At 45.5% G+C, this 24,870-nt stretch overlaps 2 protein-coding genes and 2 pseudogenes across 7 annotated transcripts in view; all 4 read right to left on the bottom strand.

The window, feature by feature from the left end:
* The window catches only part of LOC147309048 (ryanodine receptor 2-like), a 319,734-nt gene that overhangs the window by 143,027 nt on the left and 151,837 nt on the right, over positions 1–24,870 (bottom strand). For 5 of the 6 annotated variants that reach the window (XM_086273380.1, XM_086273384.1, XM_086273382.1 and 2 more), the window contains exons 37-47: positions 20,545–20,639; positions 20,283–20,458; positions 19,273–19,925; positions 10,416–10,616; positions 8,111–8,216; positions 7,812–7,955; positions 6,131–6,258; positions 5,145–5,290; positions 3,681–3,795; positions 3,349–3,481; positions 137–240 (exon numbers count right to left, since the gene is read on the bottom strand). In XM_086273380.1, coding sequence (XP_086129506.1) covers positions 137–240; positions 3,349–3,481; positions 3,681–3,795; positions 5,145–5,290; positions 6,131–6,258; positions 7,812–7,955; positions 8,111–8,216; positions 10,416–10,616; positions 19,273–19,925; positions 20,283–20,458; positions 20,545–20,639 — 2,001 coding nt within the window. The remainder of the gene's footprint in view (positions 1–136; positions 241–3,348; positions 3,482–3,680; positions 3,796–5,144; positions 5,291–6,130; positions 6,259–7,811; positions 7,956–8,110; positions 8,217–10,415; positions 10,617–19,272; positions 19,926–20,282; positions 20,459–20,544; positions 20,640–24,870) is intronic. The other variant, XM_086273383.1, reaches the window with a different exon arrangement.
* LOC147309052 (uncharacterized) lies at positions 8,625–9,876 on the bottom strand (annotated as a pseudogene).
* On the bottom strand, positions 12,903–15,293 carry LOC147309051 (uncharacterized; annotated as a pseudogene).
* On the bottom strand, positions 16,351–17,904 carry LOC147309050 (uncharacterized). The gene has a single exon (XM_086271508.1). The coding sequence runs from the start codon at positions 17,902–17,904 to the stop codon at positions 16,351–16,353; it is 1,554 nt and encodes a 517-aa protein (XP_086127634.1).

Below are 24,870 nucleotides of genomic sequence, written 5' to 3'. Positions count from 1 at the left end.
TCCACCACAGTTGGTACAATTTTGTTGTACATGTGCTGTGACAGTAACAGGCTCTTCTATTCTATAGGCTAAAGTGACCTCAGAATATCTAATACAATTTTCCTTTTGTGTGTGTCTAAGTCTTTGTCAGCCTCACCTTCTCCAGGTCTGGCTCTCTTAAAGCAAGGGCAAGCTCATTATTATCCATGACTGATGCTGCAGCCACATCCAGAGGAGTGGATCCTCGCATAGATGGAGATGCTGAGAAGAGGAAAAGACATATGTAAAGTGTATGCAACTATACAAACTTTCACAATAGACAGTCATTTGCTCCAAAGCAACAAACATCCCAGAGCTAGAGAGGGTAGTCTGTCAATCCAAAAGTCAGTGGCAATCTGGGAGGTAGAGCAGGTCACCTACTAATCAGGAGCTTGGTGGTTCAACCCCCATCTGCTCTAGTCTTCATGCCAAATATCCTTGGGCAAGATACTAACCCCCAGTTGCTTTACGATGCAGCCATCAGAGCGTGAATGTTAGATGGAAAGCATAAAAAAGTGCTTGTGCAAATGGGTGAATGAGGCAAGTTGTGCTCAGAGTAGAAAAGTGCTTTATCAGAACCAGTCCATTTACCATTTACTTAATCCCCGAATGTGTGTTAGTGTGAATGCGTAAATGTGTATTCTAAAGTGCTTTGAGTGAGTAGACAAGATTTATATAAATATACACTGCAAAAACTCAAAATCTTAATATATTCTAGTCAAAATATCTCATCACACTTAAATAAGACACAATCAATTACAGAGTAACATTTCAGTGAGATAGAAGAACTTGTTTTTAGACAGTGCATGTTGGATCTGGAGAATTTTCACTTGTTCCATTGGCAGATTTTTTCACTTATTTCAAGCAAAAATATCTCGTATTAAGATGTCCAAGCTGTGAGCTGGTCCCACAGAAGAGGGGCCTGAAAACTGAAGGCTCTGCCTCCCATTCTACTTCTAAATACTCTAGGAACAACAAGTAAGCTTTGTTCCCATACTTGAAACAAACTGTCAAGTTTCATAGCTAATGCATTCATACCATGAATACTGGTGGAGGACTGTGTTCAAGTCCTCCACCAGTATGTCAATGTTCATTTTTCACCCTGACAGAGAGCGCCAAAACGGCACCAAGTGCATGTCTCATCATTGCTCTCGGGGACTTTAACAAAGCCAATCTGAGCCATGAGCTTCCAAAATATAAGCAGTATATTAAATGCCCGACCAGAGAGGAGAGGACATTAGACCACTGTTACAGCACGATCAGCGGGGCCTATCGCGCGGTGCCCCGCGCTTCACTCGGACTTTCTGACCACGTCATGATCCACCTAATCCCCGCGTACAGACAGAGGCTGAAGCTCTCCAAACCTGTCGTGAGGACTAAAAAACTGTGGAGCAACGAGGCTGTGGAGGAGCTTCGCACATGTTTGGAGACCACAGACTGGGACACAATGAAGGCTGCTTCTAACAGCTTGGACGAGTTTACGGACACTGTCACCTCCTATATCCACTTCTGTGAGGACAGCATTGTGCCATCACGCACCAGGGTGAGTTATAACAATGACAAACCCTGGTTTACTCCTAAACTCAAAAAGCTGTGGCTGGAAAAGAGAAAGGCGTTCAGAAGCGGAGACAGGGACTGCTACAGAGAGGCCAAGTACAGGTTCACTAAAGAAGTGGACATTGCTAAACATCAGCACTCTGAGAAGATGCAGCAGCAGATCTCAGAGAATGACTCGGCCTCTGTGTGGAAAGGTTCATCCTGCAGCATCTGGACTCCCCAGGAACCTACGCCAGGATCCTGTTTGTGGACTTCAGCTCTGCCTTCAACACCATCCTTCCAGACCATCTCCGAGGCTTTCCCAGATGAATGTGCCTGATCCCATCTGCCGGTGGATCACTGACTTCCTGACGGACAGGAAGCAGCAGGTGAGGCTGGGAAAGAATGTCTCGGACTCCCGGACCATCAGCACCGGCTCCCCTCAGGGCTGTGTTCTTTCTCCTCTGCTCTTCTCCCTGTACACCAACTGCTGCACCTCCACCCACCAGTCTGTCAAGCTAATCAAGTTTGCAGATGACACCACCGTTATTGGACTCATCTCGGACGGGGACGAGTCTGCCTACAGGAGGGAGGTTGAACGTCTGGTGTCCTGGTGCAGCCACAACAACCTGGTGCTGAATGCCCAGAAGACAGTGGAGATTATTGTGGACGTCAGGAAGCACACAGCCCCACTCCCCCCCATCATCCTGACTGACACCCCCATCACCTCTGTGGACTCATTCCGCTTCCTGGGTACCACCATCACCCAGGACCTGAAGTGGGAGCCCACCATCACCTCCGTCATCAAGAAAGCCCAGCAGAGGATGTACTTCCTGAGGCAGCTGAAGAAATTCAACCTGCCAACACGGACGATGATGCAGTTCTACACCGCAATCATCGAGTCCATCCTCACCTCCTCCATCACCGTGTGGTACGCTGGAGCCACTATCAGGGACAAACAGAGACTGCAGCGTGTTGTGCGCTCTGCTGAGAAGGTGATTGGCTGCAGACTCCCATCTTTGCAGGACCTGTACACCTCCAGGACATTGCGGCATGCAGCTCGGATCTCAGCTGACCCTTCTCACCCTGGACACAGTCTGTTTGACCTGCTCCCCTCAGGCAGGAGGCTCCGGTCCATTCGCACCAGAACCTCTCGCCATAAGAACAGTTTCTTCCCCTCTGCTGTTGGACACATGAACAATAACCATATGACTGTACCCGCCACTAACACATGACCCTACGCTGTGTCACTGCATCATTCCATGTTTGGCACTGATCACCACCTGCACTCATGTATATATCTTTCTACGTAGCACTCTTAATTCTTATTCTCATGTATATATCTCATGTATATCTCATGCACATATCTTTCCACGTAGCACTTTTAATTCTTATCCCTACTTTTATTTTTTCATGTCTATTTAAGTGCTATTTATGACAGCATGTTTGCACTGAAGCACCGCAGCAATTTCCTAATGTTGTAAACCTGCTCAACATTTGGCAATAAACCCCATTCTGATTCTGATTCTGATTCTGATGTTTGTCTTTTTGAGCTCTATGTCTTGTGGGTAAATTGCAACGTCATTCTTCAAGCTTTTACACAACTCTGTAGCTGCTACCCGTCCTCAACTACCAACGTTAATCAACAACAAAACAATTCTGAGCTAGTTCCCTTTATTCCCTTTATTATTAATGTTGGTCACCATGCATTGGTCTTCAACATTCCTTCATCTCCTGTTCTCTTCATGATAAATATTCAACTGAAATTATGCTTGTTAGGTCATCATTACTCACCCAGGCCAACACTGCTGTTCTCCAGCAGATAACTCAGATGGTCAAACATGGCTTTCTGGTTCTGACGGCTGATTCGACAGAAGTAACATAGAAAACGACAACAGTTGGCCACCATTTTTGGAAAGGTGATTTCCTGAAAACACACGTGCATCACAGGTTGTTAGACAAAATGTCCCTTTGTGTTTATTTATCTGAAAATAATTCAGGGGAAAAACATATATTTAAAACATTTTGTGACACATAATTTATTTGAAATACGAATGCATTTCCCCATTGCTCTACCATTCTTCATCATGACTCTTCAGTATGTCAGCACTATTACTACTACATACCTTGGAGTCTCCTCCACTGAGCACATTGACCATGACCTCCATGACAGTCTCGTGCATTCCCAACGCTCTCATCAGGTTAGGATGTTGGTAAAACACTTTGTTGTTCATGATATCTCTGAGAGGAAGAAGGATGGGTGAAATTTAAACCGACAGCTCAAACTCTTTCATATATTAACTGTTTAATATTTGACCAGAGTGTTTTGTTATTACAACAGTGATATTCAGGTTTTGACATTTAAAAGAGGTTCATGGGTGCTCATTTTTATTATAAGGCTTTTGGATACAAACCAAGTAAGAACAGTTTTGGGTCAAGTGCAACCAACAATGTCTAAAATGGAAAAAGCTGCCTCAAAAACCAGACTTCATTTTAGTTTAAAATCTAATCTCAAACCTAATCTGGATCACCAACAATGTTGATCTTAACAAACATCTGTCAAATGGAACCAGAGTGCATTTTCAAAGTTGCTAGCAATGGGAATCGCATGCTTGTGACATTAAATCCACCAACTGACTACAAGGAGATTAATAAGGGGAAAAGGGATCATTTCCTTGTATGAAGCAAACCACAATTAGCCACTAGGGAAGAGGACCCATCACCTAAAAGCAGCAATCAATAATGTGAAGGTTACCTATATGACACATGCGCACATGTATTGTGTAGCTTCAGCTAGACTATAGATGTCAACAGTTATCTGCCAGGATTAGCTGGTAAATGCTACCAAGTCCACCTTTACCTTGCCAAGCAAGCTAAAGTGGGACTTGGAAACCACATTAGAGTAACTTGAGCTATGTGAAGCAGACCAAGTCACTAGTTGCAAGCAATCTAATGCACTCCAATGCAAGACAATTTGTTGCTTTGTATTTAAGTGTATAATAAAGTGCTGAAGACGAGGCATGGAATGTGTTTGTTGAGTGGTATCAATCCTGACAGGAAGGCTGCTCTAGATCAAGATGCTGCAAATTGTCTGTGAAGAATGCAACCAAAAGAAAGACTTTTGTGCATGAATACAGGTGTTTCTTTGGGCACAAAGGTTTGCAAACCATTGAAACAAAGCATATAACCCATAGGTAAAGTGAAATGTTCCTGTTTTTATTGTGCTGGACTGAGATATACAGATTATGTGTGCCTAAGCCATATCCTTACATGGACACTCTTTAAAGTTAGTCTGAGCAGTTACCCAAGAAGTAAAAGAATACTTGAAGACAAAAGTCCATCTACGACTAAGAGAAATTCTGAATTTGTTTTTATGTGCCTGTAGGGCATTCTGTAGATAGATTAAAAATCAAATATACACACATGCACAAAATTGTAATTGCTCTGTTTCTGAACTTTCATTCACATAAATATTTGTTTACATTTTTCCTCTTCTTGTTGGGAGTTAAAGCAAGTCTAAAGAAGAAAGTACTCCAAAGAAAACAAATCATTCAGACACGCAAGAGCCTGACAGATAAGCGTGCTCTCACCCCAGCCCTCTGATCATCAGTTTCTCCTCCTCTCTTCCCATGCGCACACTCAGCAGAGATCTGATCTGACCGAGAGCCGCTAACAGGTTGATGGTGTCCTCGATTGATACTGAGTTTATAGTGTAGGTTTTAGGAAGAGCCCGCACCTGCACAGACATATTCATACCTTATTAAACTGATTGACATACATTTAATATACAAGCAGAAGCACTGTTACTGTGCAAACGGAGCATGATATTTCACATCTGTACCTGAAGTAAGGAGAGATAAATGAATACACAGAAATTAACAACTTACATTGTTCTTTTCAAATAACTGTAGTGTTACTGTGAGAGTGCAATCTGATGTGGGACAGAAGGATTTTAAATGAAATTTAAATTCTAATTTAATGCTTTTAACACGGATCAATTGAAGAGAAGCTAATATAGGAGAAACACGGGCTCTCTTTCAAGTTCCAGTTCGTATTCTTGCTGCACCATTCTGGATCAGCTGAAGGCGGTTCAGGGAGTTCTTATAGAGCATCACTCTGAGACGGGATGTTTCTAATATTAGTGACACTGTGCAAATAAATGAAGAACGTCCCACATGTTTGTTTGACTTGTGGAACTTGTTGTACTAGACTTGATTATCTGGTGAATTTATGACCACATCATCTGAACAAAGCTGACAGTCGGCCTCTGGTGAACTGGTAGGCAGGTCACTTTTCAACAAATTGAAAAGTAGCACCAAGGATTGTTTGCATGTGCATTTTTTGCTTTCTTAACAATTGTTTTGTTCAATCTGATCTACTTGACAGTTGCCAAATTTATTGTTTGGGACCCCAGGAAGTGTGTCACATATGGAGCAGGCTGGATAGCCGCTCCTCATATTTTCCTAAAAGAACAACTTCTCACATCAGATTGTTACAAATATAGCATGACTATATTGTATACATTTATTTGGAGATTCCAGTGGTATGGATTTTCTTTTCTATTACACACACAAACCTGTCCACCAATGCCATCATACTGGCGGTGAAGTAGGACAAACATAGCTCTGACCAGCTCTGGATCCTCTATAACTGACTCCTGAGCCCAGCGCACCATCGTATCGGAAATGAGCTGTTGTAAGGTACCTTAAGGAGAAGGACAGAGAAGGAGGAAGGGAGAGCAGGTCAGAGATTGAATGTCCTGAAGTCAAAGATCTTATTTACTTTTTTTGTCTCATAGCTACTACACTGTTAAAAAAAACATCGTGAAAAAACGGTAATATTCTGGCAGCTGGGGCGCCAAAATACTACCGTAAAATAACAGAAAATAACTTCCTCATAAAAATACGGTTATTTCCAGTAATGAAAGTAGAGTTTGTTGAGCTAATTTTACATGGGATTCTGCCTTTTCCAAGTGCTTTTAGACATCAAATTAGGAACATTTTAACGTGATCAAACAATGAAATTACCTGTAAACAAGGTCAATGAATGTGGCAATATGAATCATAATGCGTAAATGTACAGAAATATACAGTTAACAGTTGGTTTAAATAATAATGGATTGCATTCCCTGGGACAGACTGACAAGTTGTTTTCATGTGCTACGTGCAGAGATGTTTTTTTCTGTTCTCAAACTGATCTCCCTGTTGGCGCTCAGTCTGGGGGGAGTGATTTTTGTTATCCTTATCTTTCCTCATGTGGTGCATTTTCCATTGTTATACCTCCTTCCCCATGTGATGTTTTGTGTAATGTATGTATGATCGGAGGGTAAGATGGCGCCGCCATTGCGTGCAATAGGTCGGCAGGTTTATGAAATTTCCCCCTGTGGGAGTAATAAAGGTATATCAAATCAAATCAAATCCATAGCATTACATTTGAATTCAACAGTTCGATCTTTCAAATAACGCACAGATATTTGTGAGATCATGATACATTTGTGAATGTATTTTAACATCTAAATATGCATATGTACAGACAGACACAGTTAATAATCATGAAAATGATGTTTTATTACATTACAGTGATTTAACATTAATTTACATTTGAAATGTGGAATCAGTCTATTTACGTAACTTTAATGATGTTCTAGAAGAACAGAACAAAACTGTGAAATGCAGTAAAATACTTTTATATTAGGATGTTTTCCTACAGTGCAGCCGCGACCTTGTGGTTGTTAGTTCACATTCATTGGCCGATGCTTAGCGTCATGTTATTATGTGTCCCAACATCCAATGGCATGTCACATTGTTTTCATGGCCACACCCTCACCCCAGTTGCAGAGGCCTATTTCTGTTCAGGAATGTTGTGAATACTTTGAGATTTATATTAATTGCAATTCCTGCCTCTACATTTATTTATTTATTTTGAATTTAACAGATCATTCTCTCACATAACAAACAAATATTTGTGAAATTATGATACATTTCTGAATGTATTTTTACAATCTGAATATGCACAAAAAAATATATTTACAAAACAAGTAAATTGTGTTTTATTATATTTACAGTGATGTTATGTTATTTTACCTTTGACATGTAAAATCACAGTCTACTTATGTAAATTTAATGATATTTTAGAAAGACTGCAACTGTAAAATGTACAGTAAGATACTTTGACATTACTATTTTTGGAACAGTGTAGGCTTGTACATTTTCCTATTCATTGAGAATTACTAGCAGCTCATTTAAGAATGGCCTTACTGGGTTTCCTGTCTTTTTTTTCCTTTGGCAGGTTGGCCATCTTCTTCTTTAGATAAGCCACTTTCTCCACCAGTGACATGAGTCGACCTCGTATGGTGAAGTCACTGTCACAGTTTATGCCTCTCTCCTCGTCCAACTCTATACCTAGCAAAATGGGCAGATCAATGCATGTATGGTATGTCTACAATTAATGAATACTGACTATACACACATTACTGTTATATTTATTAAATGATATTATGGCTATTGATCTTATTCTGGCAACTGTAGTTAATGCAGCAGTGTATTGTGAAACTGACCACAGTGCCTCATCAGATCTTCATGGAAGTCTAGCAGCTGTTCTCGGATGTATTCAGGACAGGGACACTCCTGCTTCTCATCCTTAAAGTTTAACAGCATGTTGATCTGCAGATTGGTAAGAGAACCTTTAAAGCGACCATTAGATTTTCAATATAGAAATCCAAAGTACATACACATGTTTAGTTACAAGTTACAAGATGCCGTGAAAGCTGAAAGCTTTACTGAAATCATACATGTTGTGCTTTTGGCAGGACCTTTCTGCACTTTGCACAAATGAAAGCCTGGAGACCTCAATGAGCAGAAGAAACACTGTAAAGATCAGTGGACCAAAATTCTTCCACAACGATGCAAGAGAAAATGGTCCTTTTAGGTTATTGCTGGTAAAAGTGGCTCTACAACATGTCTGTTTAGCTTCTCAGTGATCCAAGTGATGGTACTCTTAAGAGCCTTAAAAGAAGATGACTGGACTATAAAACTTTTGAAAACATTTCACCTCTCGTACAAGAGGCTTCTTCAGTTCTAAAACCAAGAGAGTCCCAGGTTTTTAAAATGGTAATATTTAAACCCAGTGGGACAGTGGCGTGGGGCAACGCCTCCCAGTGGTTTCACTCCAACATGTGAATCATCACATGTGGAAAAAAGTTGTGGATCACTATCACCAGAGGCTTTGGCTGAAACCATTGTGAGACCTTGCCTTACCTTATCATATGACCTAATGAAGTCACTTGACACAAGATGTAAGTGGGGCCTGGGGGCCTGAGGTACCTGGGAGGGGTTGCTGGGGGATCGCTGACAGTTGGTGTCGTAAGCACAGTTGACCTAGACGTCCTCTTTTGCTCCTATAAACCATCTGTTTTCTTGGATCAAGCTGTGAATGCTGGCATGCATGAAAGATTGACCTTTATCTTTTAGGTGTAGATGTACAGCCAAGTCTTGTCCTGTTGAGGTGGCCCTTCTATGCTATGCCATGCATTTTTGGAGTGGCTGTTTGGTTTCTCCGATGTAGAGGTGTCACCTGTCCTCACTGCACAGCACAGCATACACTATGTTGCTTAGTCTGTGTTTGTTTTGTACTTGGGTCAAATCAGCTTTTGTCTGTGTGTGGCTGGGTCTGAAGTAAAGTGGGATGTCACTTTTGGAGAAAATTCTCCTGTTTCTCTTACAAACCTGCTAAATAAGGAGTGCAAAGTTCTTCTGTTTGTCTTTCTTGTCCTCTCTCGCTGGTGTCTGATCTTCTTTTTCTGTGCATCTTTGCTGACTTTATGAACGCCCAATTATGATAACCACATGTTTTAAGAGCTTCCTTTACATGTGTGTGTTCCTTCTTTTTTCCTTCAGGCTTAGAGGGAACATGTTCTGCCCGGTGGTGTAGGGTCCTGATTACTCCAGGTTTGTGTTCCAGAGGGTGATGGGAGTCAAAGAGGAGGTACTGGTCCGTGTGTGTGGGCTTCCGGTAAACTTCGATGTTGAGGTTTCCATTCTCCTTAATGTGCACGGCGCAGTCCAGGAAAGGCAAACAGTCGTCCTTTGTGTCTTCCCTGGTGAAATTTATGTTTTTAATCACTGAGTTGATGTGAGCAATGAAGGATTCTACTTTTTGGATTTTGATTTTGAACCAGGTGTCGTCAACATATCTGTACCAATAGCTAATACTATCCCTTTAAAAGAGCCAAGAGTATACTTCAGACCCGGCCACACACTCAGACAACAACTGGTTCATCCCAAAGACAAAACTCCTAAACACAAACTTAACAACGTAGTGCATGCTGTGCAGTGTAGCGAGGAACGCCCAGACCTCTACATTCGAGAGACCAAGCAACCACATGGCACAACAAGACTTGGCTGTTCATCTGCATCTAAAGGTCAAAGGTCACTCTTTCGAGGATGCCAATGTTCACATGCTGGACAGAGAAGACAGATGGTTTTAAAGAGGACTGAAAGAAGCATCTATGTCCACTGTGAACGGCCATCTTTGAACAGAGACGGGGCTTATGACACCAGCTGTCAGTGTTGAGATCCCTTCCCAGAGGCCTTAACGCCCACTCACTGCCTTCTGACCTCAGTATATCACATGATAGGGTGGGGCCAGGTTTCACTATGGGTTCACCCTCAACCTTGGCTGATTAGCTGACAGTTTGCAAAAACTGTGTTTCTATACAAAGCCAAATTAAAATAAAATGTGTATGTAAGTCGCATTATTTACTGCTCTTCACTGAGCAAGAGTCCTCTGCTCGGCAACCATTTGAATTACAGAAAATGGTTACAGTTATATTTATGCTTTATGTTGTTCTGTGGTGTTCCCACCTGTTCCTGTGGGGGAGATCTGAACTCTTTGGTCTTCTTGGCAGTAAGGGCTGCAGACATGTTGAGTGCCAGCATCACCTCATTGTAACGAAATCGTTGGTTTTCTTGGAGACAAGCCACAAAGTCATCAGAGAAGGCCACCACTGCCTCAATACGATGGCGCACCTGGCAGTCACACAGGTACTGCAGCACATGACACATCTACACACACACACACACACACAAACAAAATGACATGGTTTAAAGAAGAAATTTTAAAAAATGCACATAGTGGCCATTAGGAAATCTCTTTCTAAAGCGATTTCGATATTAGGGGAAAGTTCTCATTCTGTGAAAAATGCCAAATCATACTGTTCCCTATCTATCATTGTAGGATTTCAACCCTCAACCTAAGTCAAGACCATGCATGACCCTACAAAACTGACAGATGACGTCAATGCAGAAATCCTGCACAAATGAATTGGTGTCATTACATCATTAAAAAGCTTGTTTAAAGCCCGATACAAAGAATGTCTCATTTCTGTTTTTTATGGTAAGTATGATAGGAATTTTACCAGAAATTGGTGTAGCTGCCTCTGTAGGAACAAGAACATTCAGAATTTGCCATAAGATCTGGGTCTTACTGCATGATTCTGGTTCTGGATTCAGCTTTTTCTTTGATTGGGAACTTTCTGTGGAGTTCGTTCATTCTACCATCTGCTTCTAAAGATAACTGGCAATCTAAATTAGGCTGTCAATATGAGAGTAAATAGCTTTCTGTCTCTTTATGTCAGCCTTGTGATGAAGTGGTGAACTTTTTAAGAAGTACTCCATGTCTCATCCCACGAGAACTAGAGTGTAGCCCAAAGTAGCTAAGATAACTCATGGATAAGTGCTCTTGCAGCATAACTAAGTGGTGGTTTAGCGTTAACCGGTCCACCCCTAACTATAAGCTTTACCAAAAGGGAAAGTTTTAAGCCTAATTTTAAAAATATAGAGAGTGTCTCTCTATCTATATAAATCCAAACAGGGAACCGGAAGAGGGACCAAATAGCTGAAGCCTCTTCCTTCCATTCAGATTTTAAATACGCTAGAAACCCCAAGTAAGCCTGCAGTCTGACAGAGACGTGATCTGTTAAGAAAATACAGATCACTTGTTAAGATTGGTCCCACATTCACGTGTGTCTTCAAGACACGATCTGCACTCACAGATCACGACAACAGTGCAGTGGTTTGAATACCTGCAGCATGCTCTAATCGCTGTAATAAAATGTTATGATCGGTAGCACTGAATGCTATTGGACAAGCACAGAGATGAGTCCACTGTCAGAGGCCACAAGAAGATCATTAGTAACCTTCACTAAAGCTGTTTCTGTGCTGTGATGAGCTCTGAAACCTGACTGAAACTCTTCAAATAAACCTCTGCAGATGATCTGTTAGCTGTTTTACAACTACTCTTTCAAGGAGTTTTGAGATAACAGATGGTTTGGAGGAAGTAATTAAGTCAGAAAGATCAATCTGTAAATATTAATGGCACTGAAAGTAGCTGTACATAATGGTCCATTTGAGATGCTTATTTTTTCTCTAATGGTTCAAATTTCATTTGTGAAGAAGTTCATCACGTCATTACTAGTCAACATTAAAGGCCCAACAGAGCTGTGACTTTTTGTCAGCCTGGCTAAAGTGCTGAATACAAACCTAGGGTTGTTCTTATGTTCTTCAATCAGTGATGAATAATAAGATATTCCAGCTTTATGGAGGGATTGAATATGAAGGAGCAAACAATTTCTCCAGGCTAAATGATGATCTTCTCAATTACTGAGACACCATTTCCTCTCTAGCTTACGTGTCATCTGCTTTAAGGTGCATATTTGTGAGCTACACCAGGCCATGAAGTACTTCTGATTTAAGGTTTTCTCTTTCAGAGGAGCAACAGTATCCAGTTGTATTAAGTGAAGATGTAAAAATATTAACAAGATAATCGACCTCTGTGGGAGTAGCATTCAGGTTGCTGCTCTGGACACAGAAGAAGGTAACAGTGGAGTAAATCAATCTGTTGATCAATTATTAAATCATTTACTAACAGGGACTTGGAAAAGACGACCGTATTATTTAAAAATTCTATGTGAAAGGGCCTTTATGGTATGTGATGTATTAAGTTATTATAATTTCTCCGGTACTTCGATGATGCATAACGTTGGGTTACTTAACGTAATCCCTGGTTCTTTGATAACAGAGTGAGGTGTTTCACTATGGGAATCGCCTCGGCGTGACCAACTACGGAAGCTCCAATGACACCACGTCTGTCTATGACAGACCTGTCGAGCCGTGCTCAGGGCTCCGCCCCCTCGTACTAACACGGCCGACCAGCTCCTCCTAACTCATTCCAAGCAGATTTCTTTCCGTGCCTAAGCAAGGAGGGAAGTGTTGGTGAAACACCTCACTCTGTTATCAAAGAACCAGGGATTACGTTAAGTAACCCAACGTTCTTTTTCTAACTTCGCTCGGTGTTTCACTATGGGAGATATGGCCCACTCCCGGATTGCGCCAGCTCCCGAAGCTACTCTCCAGTGCTACTCCAGGATCTCAGGTCGAACCTGAGGCACCAGAATCCAGCACCGTCTGAGCCAGGGATGACTGTGCAACATCCAGCCGATAAAACCGGACAAACGTGTGCGGCGTAGCCCAGCTTGCTGCCGCACAAATATCCTGGACTGATACACCTCTGAACAACGCCCAGGATGTGGCCACACCCCTAGTGGAGTGTGCTCGGAGTCCCGGGGGGGCCTGCAAGCCCTTACAGCTATAAGCCAGAGCTAAGGCCTCTACAATCTAATGAGCTAGTCTCTGGCGTGATACGGGCCTGCCCTTGTGAGGGGAGGCCCAGGAAACAAACAGCTGATCCGACTTCCTGAATCCAGCTGTTCTGTCAACATAAGTCCCCAAGGCCCGGACAGGGCACAAAGTGTTCAGCCTCTGCTCCCTCTCGGAAGAGAATGGAGGGGGGTGAAAAGCTAGGAGCTCTACTGTAGGGCTGTATGATGTTTCCAACACTTTAGGGACAAAGGCTGGGTTCAACCTCAGGTGTGCTTTAGTGAGTCCCGGGGCCAACTGTAGACAAGAGGGGTGAATAGACAGAGCCTGTAATTCACTAACTCGCTTGGCTGTGGTTAGAGCCAACAGCAGAGTGGTTTTAAGAGAGAGAAACTTCAACCCCACTGCCCCAATAGGCTCAAAGGGGTGGTGGGAGAGGGCGTCTAAAACGACTGACAGATCCCATAAAGGGACCAGTGGTCTAGAAACTGGGAGCGTTCGACGCGCCCCTCTCATGAAGCGACCTACAAGGGGGTGCTGCCCAGCAGGTTTATCACCAAACCCCACGTGGCAGGCTGAAATAGCTGCTAAATAGACCTTTATAGTGGAAAAAGCTTTCCTTTTGTCCAGCAAGTCTTGAAGAAAACACAACAGCTCCACCACTGAACACTGAAAAGGGATAATCTGCTTTTCATGGCACCACTCTTCAAAAACACGCCATTTACTGCTGTAAATGGAACGGGTGGAGGAGGCTCTGGCATTCTGAATGGTTTCAATAACCTTCGGAGGCATGCCTGCTGCCTTCAAATTCCACCTTTCACGGGCCAGGCCCAGAGAGCAACCTGGTCTGGATGGGGATGGTATATCTCCCCCCGCGCCTGAGACAGAAGGTCCCTGCGGATGGGGAGTGCCCATGGCTCGTCCACCAGAAGCTGGATGATTTCTGCTATCCAGTGTTTGGATGGCCACCGTGGAGCTATTAAAATCAGAGACAGCCCCTGATCCCTCACTCTGATCAGTGTTGGGGAGATCAGGCTGAGGGGAGGGAAAGCATACAGCAGAGTTTTTGGCCAAGGATGGGCCAGCGCATCCATGCCCAGTGGCGCGTGTGCGTCTGACAGGGAGAAAAACAGGGGGCACTGTGTGTTTTCTCGCGAGGCGAAGAGATCTACGGCAGCCCGGCCGTATCTCTGCCAAATCTGCTCCACCACCTGTGGGTGAAGCCTCCATTCTCCGAACAGTGGATTTCCTCTGGACAGGAGGTCCGCCCCCCTGTTCAGAATTCCTGGCACGTGAGTTGCCCGAAGGGAGAGGAGCCGAGTGCTGCTCCACATAATTATTTCCCTGGCTAACCTGTGTAGCTGCCGGGAACGGGTGCCGCCCTGGCGGTTGATATAAGCAACTACAGTGGAGTTGTCTGTTTTCACTAAAACATGTTGACCCCGGAGATACGGCAGAAAATGCCGTAAGGCTAGGAGCACCGCGCGGAGCTCCAGCACATTTATGTGATTCAGAGTGAGTCTCTGCGACCAAACGCCATTCACTGCTCTGCCCATCATAGTTGCACCCCAACCTGACAGGGATGCATCTGTGGTCAGCGTCACCCTGGATGATACTGCCCCGAGCGGTACCGCCGCCGCGAGAGCTGTCGGGCTCCTCCAGGGCCGGAGAGCCGCGATACACGGCTGCGTTATTTTTACACCACGACTGAGATGTCGGCGAGGGCACAGCTGCAGAGAAGCGACCCACCGCTGAAAATCTCTCATCATAAGCAGCCCCAAGTGTACCACCGATATCACCGAGGCCATGAGGCCGAGGAGGCGGAGACAGAGTCGGAACCGCACGACTTTCCCCAGCTGAAAACGGGAAAGACAGTGAGTGAAGGATGCGATCCTCCGCTCTGAAAGTGCGATACGATAAGAGATGGAGTCTATTCTGAGTCCCAGATACTCTGTAGACTGTGCGGGTTCCAAGTGGCTCTTTTCCAGGTTGATAGTGAACCCAAGCTCCGTGAGGTGATTCACCACCACCTCGGAGTCTTTGATCGCCTGCTCTCGCGATCGTGAGCATATTAGATAATCGTCTATGTAAGAAAATATTCTGATGCCGCTGTTCCTTAACGGAGACAGCGCTGCCTCCACACATTTGCTAAACACCCTTGGAGCTAAGGATAGCCCGAATGGGATAGTTTGAAACTCATACGCTACGCTCTGATAAGCGAACCTGAGATATTTCCTGTGTGGAGGATAAATGGCGATGTGAAAATATGCGTCTGATAGGTCGATTGTAACAAACCAATCGCCTGTGTGAATTGAGCGACAAAGCGTCTTGTGTGTGAGCATTCTGAACGTGTACTTTCTCAAATGCTTGTTTAACACACGCAGATCCAGAATAGGACGGAGCGACGTTCCGTCCTTTTTCGGGATGAGGAAATAGCGGGAGTAAAAGCCCTGCTGAGCTTCTTCGCTCGGAACCGCTCCGATCGCCTGTTTGTGTAACAGGGAGGATATTTCCTCCTCCAGCACATTCGCTGAATCGCGACTGGCCACAGAAGCTAGCACTCCGCCGAATCTCGGTGGTTTTGCCGCAAACTGTAGTCTGTAACCATGGGAAATGGTTGACAAGACCCAGGGATGAACTGCGCATGCGCGCCACCGCTCCGGCCGCGCTGCGAGTGGGCCTCTGAAGAAGCGGTAGCGTGACGTCACCCCTGTCTCCCGGAAGGAGTTGGGGCTCTCCCCCTCGGGAAGAGCGTGAGCTCCCCCCGCTGGGAACAAAGAAAAATTGCAGTGATTTTCTTTTGCTTTTATTTTGAAACTGGGGGGACATGCCCTTGGCAAACTGCCTGGCTGCAGAAATGCACGTTTTATTTCTTTTGTTACCCCCAAACCACAGTGAAGTGTCTGGTGACTCTGGGCAGTGCTTGGTGACACAGACAGAGTGCTTAGAAGTGTTTGGTGACACTGCGCCATTTGTCCACAAGTCTGTCCTCCCTGAACTGGAGGAGGAGACTGAGAGAGTGCTCCTGGTGAACTGGAAACTTCCGGAGACCCTGAACTTTGGAGTGATTTGGTTACCCCTTCTAACACCTTCCTTCTCTTTGGGGAAGAAAAGAGGGGTGACACAGAATGCTGCAGGTGTGCTAGGCTGACCGCTTCTTTTTTCCCTCTCCGGGGTGTGACGGCTTGTTCTTTGCAGCAACTGCTGCAAAGGAATGCTTGCCCCAAGGTCTTCGGTTCTCTACCTTGGCCTGGTGGGCACCCTGCTGGCCTCCTGCTCCTCTCTGCATTCTGACCCCACTCTGTCTCCCTCTCACAGCTGCTGCTGTTGCTGCAAAGCCAGCTCTTGGCACCTGCTGGGGCTGAGAGTTAGGTTTTCTGGGTAAGCAGAGATTGAATGCTTCACCCTCCTGCTTTCTGCGGGTGCTTGTTTCTCTCATTCTCTCCAGGGCTGGGCCAAAGAGACCCTTGGTGGGGTCATAGGCTGCATCCATGACCTCAGCCTTCTGAGCATCACCCAGGCCTGACAGGTTTAGCCACAAGGCTCTCTCACCCGAGACTGCAAGGCCCATAACGCGACCACACCCTTGGACTGCTCCCCTGGAGGAGCGAAGAATGAGATCATTAACCACGCAGATTTCATCCCAGAGGGCTGGGTTCGGGGAACCCGAGTCAAGCTGACGGCCCATGTCTTCCAGAATTTCTGCCTGATATGCTGATAGCAGTGTGACTGCATTAAGCGAGCATACTGACTGTGCAGCATATTTGTACGTCCTTTGATAAATAGATGCCGTGAGGCGATCTATCTTGTTGGGCAAAGAAATGCTAGAAGAAGCTGAGACTGTCCTGCGGTTAGGGTGAAGGTGATACGCCACTGAAGGCTCCACTGCTGGGGGTTCAGTCAGCCCCAGTTCACCCATCCCCTGGATCTCAAGCTTAGAGCAGCCCTTGGTCGGAAGCTTGCTTTTAAAAGGGCTTGACCAATAGCGACTCATTTCTTTCATGCAGGCTGGGACTGCTGGCAGAAGCTGCTTTGATGGCGGCAAGGCTGGTGGGAGCCTCTTGCCGTCATACAGGTCGCGTTCTGCCCCTTCGGCATCCTGGGCGGCTGGCCATGGGATGCCTAGCTTGGCAGCAGCCCGTTTGCAGACCTCGTACAAATTGCTGTCCACCAGGGGTGCAACTTCAGCCCCACTCGGTGGCCTGGACTGCTGGGGAGGAAAGGTAGAGTCATCCTCCTGTTCCTCATCCATGTCCTCCAGGTCGAGGAGGTCGGAGTCGGCATCGCCCTCCGCGTCCTCGCCACCCGGCTCGCCCACGTTTTGATCGAGGAGGTCCTCGAACGATGGGGGCATGAGCGGGGACTCTTCTTCCATCATGTCCGCCCAGCTTGTGGAGGCTCGCGGATGACGGATATCGCTCGTAGCAGTAGCAGCCGACAGGCAGGGGTCCTGACTGTTCGTTACTGCTACTCTCAGCCTCCTTTCCAGGACTTTCTCTGGCATCAAAGCACAGTGTGGGCATCCCTGAGGGTCCGCCAGTGAAGCCTGAGCATGCTTGGCACCCATACAGACGATGCACATTGGATGAGGGTCCCTGCCCGAGATGGTGGCACCGCATGATGCGGGGCACGGGCGGGATGCAGCCTCTTTAGCCTTCGGCTCCGACCTTTTGGTGGGAGTAGGAGCCGTAGACATGGTAAGCGGAAAGGGGTGAGACTAGGCTACACCAGGCTCGTCTCGACACGTTAGCCCGTAAGTAGCTAGGACTAGCAGCGGGTGTTAAAGCCGATCTAGTCACGGCGGGAGTCAGCTCGTCGTGACACGTTAGCTGCACTCCGCTAGCCAATATCGTTAGCAACTTAATGCTAACCGAACCCTAGGTCGACCAACAAGCTAATGCTAGTGAGACGCTAATGTGGTTCGTGGCCTGCTAACAAGTTAATGCTAGCCGGACACTGAACGAACAGCTCGCCGTAACGCGTTAGCCCGAGTCACACAACGTCGGCTACCTCGCTAACTAAAACCAGGAACCGCTGGGACAGCTCGCCTGACGCGGTTGCTGTTCCACAGTGCAACTCTAAGTACACTTCTTTCGAAGGACTTACTCAGCACGATCCAAACTGGAACCGGAAAAACTGCGTTCGGCGACGTACTCCTACACGGGACGCCTTAGAACTGTTAAGCAGCTAATCAAGTTAGCCTGGATGCGCTGAGGGAGCTCAAAGTAGTTTCTCACGGGAAGAAAGCGAGAATGAGTTAGGAGGAGCTGGTCGGCCGTGTTAGTACGAGGGGGCGGAGCCCTGAGCACGGCTCGACAGGTCTGTCATAGACAGACGTGGTGTCATTGGAGCTTCCGTAGTTGGTCACGCCGAGGCGATTCCCATAGTGAAACACCGAGCGAAGTTAGAAAAAGAACTGCACAACATATATTTACCTTTGCTCCCATGTCTGATTGAGACTTTTGCACAACTGAAATTCTTCTTCTGTCTTTGCACTTGTGTTGTGTTTTTCCAAGAAACCAGAACCATGTGCTTACATTGGATTGTTGAATATTCTGATTTAATTTCAGTATACTGCTCACACCATCTTGGCACCTGGATGTCTATGATAAAATGTCTCAAGATTTGTCATAAGCTATGTTTTTTTTACTTTGTTGCTTTCTACAGCTTTGTTATCACAGCCAGAGAAGCTGACCTCAGTGCTGATCACATCAGCTTATAGCTAATGTCCTTTTACACACACTACTTCATGTAGGGATTCCTATTTCGGCATGACCTCTACACAGTCTGTAAAATCACTTAGGTCAGGTAATATGTGAGTTAATGAAAGTTGTATCAGTTGTCACTGATGCCTGTTCAGTTCTACGCTTTGGGTCTTCCTCGGTCTCGAGATTTCCTTGCATGCACATGGAGGGTCCTAGTTACTAGTTGGAATAACTATAATAATCCCAACTGAAATATAAACAGAATATGACCTTTACCTTAGCAAACAAAAATGGTAAACAACAGTGAATTTCTATATAAGAAATGCATTTCCAAACTGGGAGTTTCTACTTAGTGTCACCTGGAGTTTTACAGGCTCTGGCAGCTTCATCTCTAACAGTCCTTCTTTGGGGACATTCAGCACTCCCTCCTTTCCTCCTCCTTCGGCTTCACCCTTCTTTAGCACCTCCAACTCCATGCAAAGTGCATCCTGCTTATTGCGTCGTTCACAGAACACAGAAGGTTCAATCAGTCGGAGGATATTCTTCAGATCTCCGTTTTGGAAAACGCCCATGATGAGCATAGTATATAACAGCTTGATGAGTGGAACAAATAGAAACTCTGTGCTTCCTCCTACTGGGTCCCGTACGTGCATGCTTCCCTCCCGTACTGCCTCTGTCAACATCTCAATGGTTTTAACTTTCAGTATATCTAAGGGGAATTCAGGGCTGTACTGGAAACAATCTCCTGATCCACTGTTGCCGTTGTTAAAGCACGATGGTCCGGGCCTGGAAACAAAATTTGGGGATGTGAAGTGCATTCTGGGTCTCAAAGAGGTGCTGAGTCCAATGCCTGGCAGGCCATGTTTCTTCTTTTCATTTGGGAACAGAGTGATGCTCTTTGTGTCATTGGTCATGGGAACAATGTACTCATTGTTCATCATGAGGCGAGCTGTAGCATAGCTGCTCAGGTGGATGTCGATGAGGAGGTCATAGTAGCCAGCACGAAGAAGACCTGTGAGGACAGACAGAACAAGTTTGACGTCTGCCCTGTAACGTTTACATGCTTCTTTATCATGTTCAGTACTATTGCACATATTAATTCTTCTTATGTTTATTGTTTTATGGACTATCTAAGGTGCCAAGGTCAAAAAATTAAATGAAATGAAAAAAAATTACACTATTCATATTCTTAACCAGCTGTCCGATTAAGGGTTGTGGTTTTACTCAGACAATTGGAACAGTATTTTATAAGGCTAACGCTGAGAAATAGACATAGATTCAGAAAAAAATTCAAGAGTTTCTATAAAGTAGGTTTACTATATAGAAAATTGAGAATGAGAATATGCTTTATAAGCAGTGTGTCTGTTACCTGGCATATATTTATTCTCTATAGCGTAAAGGAGCTGTGCCTCATCCACGTGGGAGCAGAGGGCATGAGCTACTCGGTTGTTTCCCAGAGCACAGATGGCAGAGTACAGTCTGAGGGTATGGTAGTGAAATTTTAATAAGTCCTTCTGCTCTGACAGTTCCAGGATATCCAACGACCTGAGCAACAGAAAGGTACACACTGCATGAGAAATGTGAGGGAGGAAGGATGAAAAGGTGTGTGTGTTTAGCTGTGTGGACTGTACCTGTTCTCCTCAGGTATGTGCAGAGACATGAACTGCAGAGGTTTGTTACACTGCACCAGCCAGCCATGTCGATCATTTGCTCTGGATACTGAGACCTGGACAAAAGTCATACACAACATACGCTACATTTGAGATTATTTTTCAGTACTACAGAAAACTCTATATGAAAAGATATTTATCCATCCATCCATGAACGGCTTATCCCAGCTACCATAGATAGAGACAGAAAACCGTTACCTATCGGGCAATTTAGACTGGCCAATTAACCTAGCCCGACTAACTGCATGTCTGTGGAAGGAAGCTGGAGTACCCAGAGAGAACCCACACAAACTCAGGAAGAATGTGCAAACTCCACACAGAAAGGCCCCAGCCAGGTGGTGGAAATGAATTTATTTAAATCCCACAATAAAAATCCATCCCTCCATCTATTTTCTTCCTCTTAATTGGGACCAGGTCACAGGGCAGCAGCCTAAGCACCTCCCACAGGACTCCCCAAGGGACATGGTCAAATGTGCTGCTGACTTCGACTGAGGACATTGTCGGGTGTTGGAAGGAATGCTTCGCAGATTTCCTTAATCCCACTGACACGTCTTCCTTAGAGGAAACACCCAAACTCAAGTATTTGCTTCAGCCACTGCCCCGTTCTGCTTGGCCTGTTGGTACCCACCGGCTGCTTCCGAAGTCCTTCAGGCTAACCAAGCTCAATAGGACTCCTTCCATGGCTGATGGTTCCCTTCCCCTCTGGGGTTGACCATCTGGTTCGACATGTGGTTCGGTGGTTGGTGCATGACAGGCACCAACCACCTTGCGGCCACAACTCAGTGCAGCAGCTTCAGCAGTTTTGGTCCTGAACGTGGACCATTTGGACTCAGTGTCCCCAGTCTCCCTCGGAATGCTGTCTAACTCTGTTGGAGGTGGGAGTTGATGCAGGCGAAAGGGATATTGGATACCCACCCCATCCCATCAGCCCAGCACATATTGCACCTGACCCCTACGGTGCCTCCTGCAGTTTACCATGACCTAGCTGAAGTATTTAGCAAGGACTTGGCTCTCTCACTTCCTCCGCAGAGACCATATGACTGTGGAATTGATCTGCTCTTGAGGGCACCACTCCCCACCAGTCACCTGTACAGTCTTTCTAAGCCGAAATGGGAGGCCATGGAACACTAAATCAGTGATTCTCTGGCAGCTGGAATAATCCGCCCTTCCAAGTCCCCACTCAGGGCGGGGTTCTTCATTGTGGAGAAAAAGGCCAAGTCCCTCCAAACAAAATAACGATAAAGAACAAGTATCCCCTGCCATTGTTATCTTCTGCTTTTGAACTGTTACAAGAAGCCACCATTTTCACAAAATTGGATTTAAGGAATGCCTATCATTTAGTAAGGATCAAGGAAGGGGATGAGTGGAAAACAGCTTTCAATACCTCCCTGTTATATTTCTAAAATGTGAGTTCCAAGTTCAGTCTGTCGCTTTTTGGGGGGTTCATTGTGGAACAGGGATGGGGCGATCGTGACTCAAGAGTTGGGAGTTTGCCTTGTAATCGGAAGGTTGCCGGTTCAAGCCCCAGCTCCGACAGTCTCGGTCGTTGTGTCCTTGGGCAAGACGCTTCACCCGTTGCCTACTGGTGGTGGTCAGAGGGTCCGGCTGGCGCCAGTGTCCGGCAGCCTCGCCTCTGTCAGTGAGCCCCAGGGTGGCTGTGGCTACAATGTACCTGCCATCACCAGTGTGTGAATGGGTGGATGACTGGATGTGTAAAGCGCTTTGGGGTCCTTAGGGTCTAGTAAAGCGCTATACAAATACAGGCCATTTACCAGGGCCAGCTGCAGGTGGATCCAGCTAAAATTAAGGCAGTGGTAGAATGGCCGGAGCCCCAGACCCATAAGCAGCTGCAGAGGTTTCTGGGCTTTGTAAATTTCTACAGCAATGATTTCAGTGGCATTGCTCTGCCCTTCGCATGTTTAACCTCTCCCAAAGTTCCTTTCCAGTGGGCTCCTGTGGCGCAGCAACCATTCTCCGAACTCAACAATAAGTTTGCCTCCATGCCCATCTTGCTGCAACCAGACCTCTCTCAGCCATTCATAGTAGAAGTGGACACGTCGGATCTGGGAGTTGGAGCGGTGTTATCCCAGCACTCTGGGGGTAAGCTTCACCCATGTGCATATTTCTCTCGTTCAGGCTGAGCGGAACTATGACGAGGGAGATCGAGAATTGCTGGCAATAAAGCTCGACTTGGAGGAATGGAGGTGCTGGCTAAAAGGGACGGAGCAGCCACTGATCATCTGTAAAGGCCGCAAAAACCTCAAGTACCTGCAAACGGTGAAGCGCCTCAACTATTGCCAAGCCAGGTGGGCCCTGTTCTTCACTCGGTTCAATCCGACCATCCTGCCTGCAGCCTGCATCATAGGGGCCCTCACATGGGAGACTGAAGGTCTAATGAGAAACGCAGAGTGGGAAAAACCCGACCCTGGAACGGGCCCTCCTAACTGACTATACATAACCACCGCAGTGCGCAGCAAAGGGATTCAGTGGGCCCACTCTGCTAAGTTTAACTGTGGATAAGAACCGCACAATAACACTGATGTAACGCTTGTTCTGGTGACCGTCACTAGCTCGAGATGTCCAGGATTTTGTTTCTGCTCGTTATACCTGTGTGCATTATAAGGCCTCCAACTCTCCACCAGTTGGGTTTCTCAGGTCCCTGCCTATTCCCAGGAGACCCTGGTCGCACATCGCCCTGGATTTCATAAGTGGACTACCACCATCCTCAGGTAATGCCACCATATGGACCATTGTGGATTGTTTTTCTAAAGCTGCACATTTCATTGCTCTGCCCAGGTTTCCCATCCCCTTGGAGACAGCAAAGCTGTTGACTGTTCATTGTTCTGCCTTGGCATAGCTCAAGACATTGTGTCCGATTGGGGTCCACAGTTCACATCATGGGTTTGAAAGGAGTTTTTGCTCTGTTCTGGCGGCCCAAGTGAGTCTTTCCCAGACCAACGGGCAGGCAGAGAGGGCCAACCAGGAGCTGGAGGCAGCTCTATGTTGTATGGTTTCTTCTTAACAGTCCCACTGGAGCTCTCAGCTGTCATGGGTGGAATATGCCCATAAATTGATGACCTCCTCAGCCAGCCAGTGTCACTGTTTGAGGTTTCACTGGGATATGAACCTCCGCTCCTTTCCATCACTGAAGGGGAACCCTCAGTTTAACACCATATCCATCGTCCTGCCTTTGCATTCCTGACATACACGTTGTTCGGCCAAGCTTTACCTATCAGAAAAATGGCCTCAGTTTTGATTTTAGAATATTTTGGTATATACAGTCGTGGCCAAAAGTTTTGAGAATGACACAAATATTGGTGATGAATTAGAATAGCAGACTGGATGCGTTACAAAGAAGGGTGATGCTTGAAACATAGGCAGCCATCAATGTGTTGCATGTAAAGGCCTTCACAGGCAAGTATGTTGTTGCTACTAAGATCGCACCTAAATCAACTGGATCATCGGATTATCAGATCATCAAGAACTTCAAGGAAAGAGGTTCAATTGTTCTGAAGAAGGCTTCAGGGCACCCAAAAAATCCAATAAGTGCCAGGACTGTCTCCTAAAGATGATTCAGCTGCTGGATCGGGGTGTTGGCCATCACGGAGTTGGCCATGGGGGATACTATTGTCAAACACGATAATTTCAGTTTTCCTGTCATTTAGAATAAGAGAATTACCTGCGAGCCAATTTTTGACCTCGTGCATGCACTCGTGAAAGCCGTGCAAAGACATAACGGGATCATCAGTTAATTCGAAATAGATCTGTATGTCGTCAGCAGGACAATGATCCCAAGCACACCATCAATTCCAAGTCTAAATGAAAAAAAATATATACAAATGAACACTTTGCTAAAATTCCTTCATAGTGCTTTGACAGATTTATGGCCAAGGATGGCACAACCAGTTATTACTGCAAATATTTTGGATTTACCTGGGTTATGTTTGTCTAATATTAAAATGTGTTGGAGCTTAACCATATATTAAATATGTTAAAAAAAAAAAGAAGGGAAATAAATAAGAAATCAGCAACGGGGCAAATGTTTTTTTTCCACATGATATTATATTTAATGCCATTTGAGTCTCTATGACAGATGACATAGAAATGGACTATAAAATGGGCCATTACTTGAAAAGCTGCCTTAGACTATTAAGCTCTTTTTACCAGAGAAGATTTGACAAGTTTTTCATGGGTAAAATCCACATACTAAACTCTGCAGCGCAAACCACACATGTGTTTTCCTTACAAATGTGGCACAATTTAAGGGGAAATAATCAGTCATGCCAG

The sequence above is a fragment of the Aulonocara sp. 'chitande type north' Nkhata Bay genome, linkage group LG18 (assembly GCF_057382095.1).
Source record: "Aulonocara sp. 'chitande type north' Nkhata Bay isolate Kocher_YH1m ecotype deep benthic linkage group LG18, A_spYH_male_GT1.1, whole genome shotgun sequence".
Lineage (NCBI taxonomy): Eukaryota > Metazoa > Chordata > Actinopteri > Cichliformes > Cichlidae > Aulonocara > Aulonocara sp. 'chitande type north' Nkhata Bay.
This window is presented reverse-complemented; position numbering and strand designations above follow the sequence as displayed.

What these genes read in the sequence shown, in the direction of transcription:
- LOC147309050 (XM_086271508.1), bottom strand. Translation starts at nt 17,904, where the DNA reads ATGTCTACGGCTCCTACTCCCACCAAAAGGTCGGAGCCGAAGGCTAAA.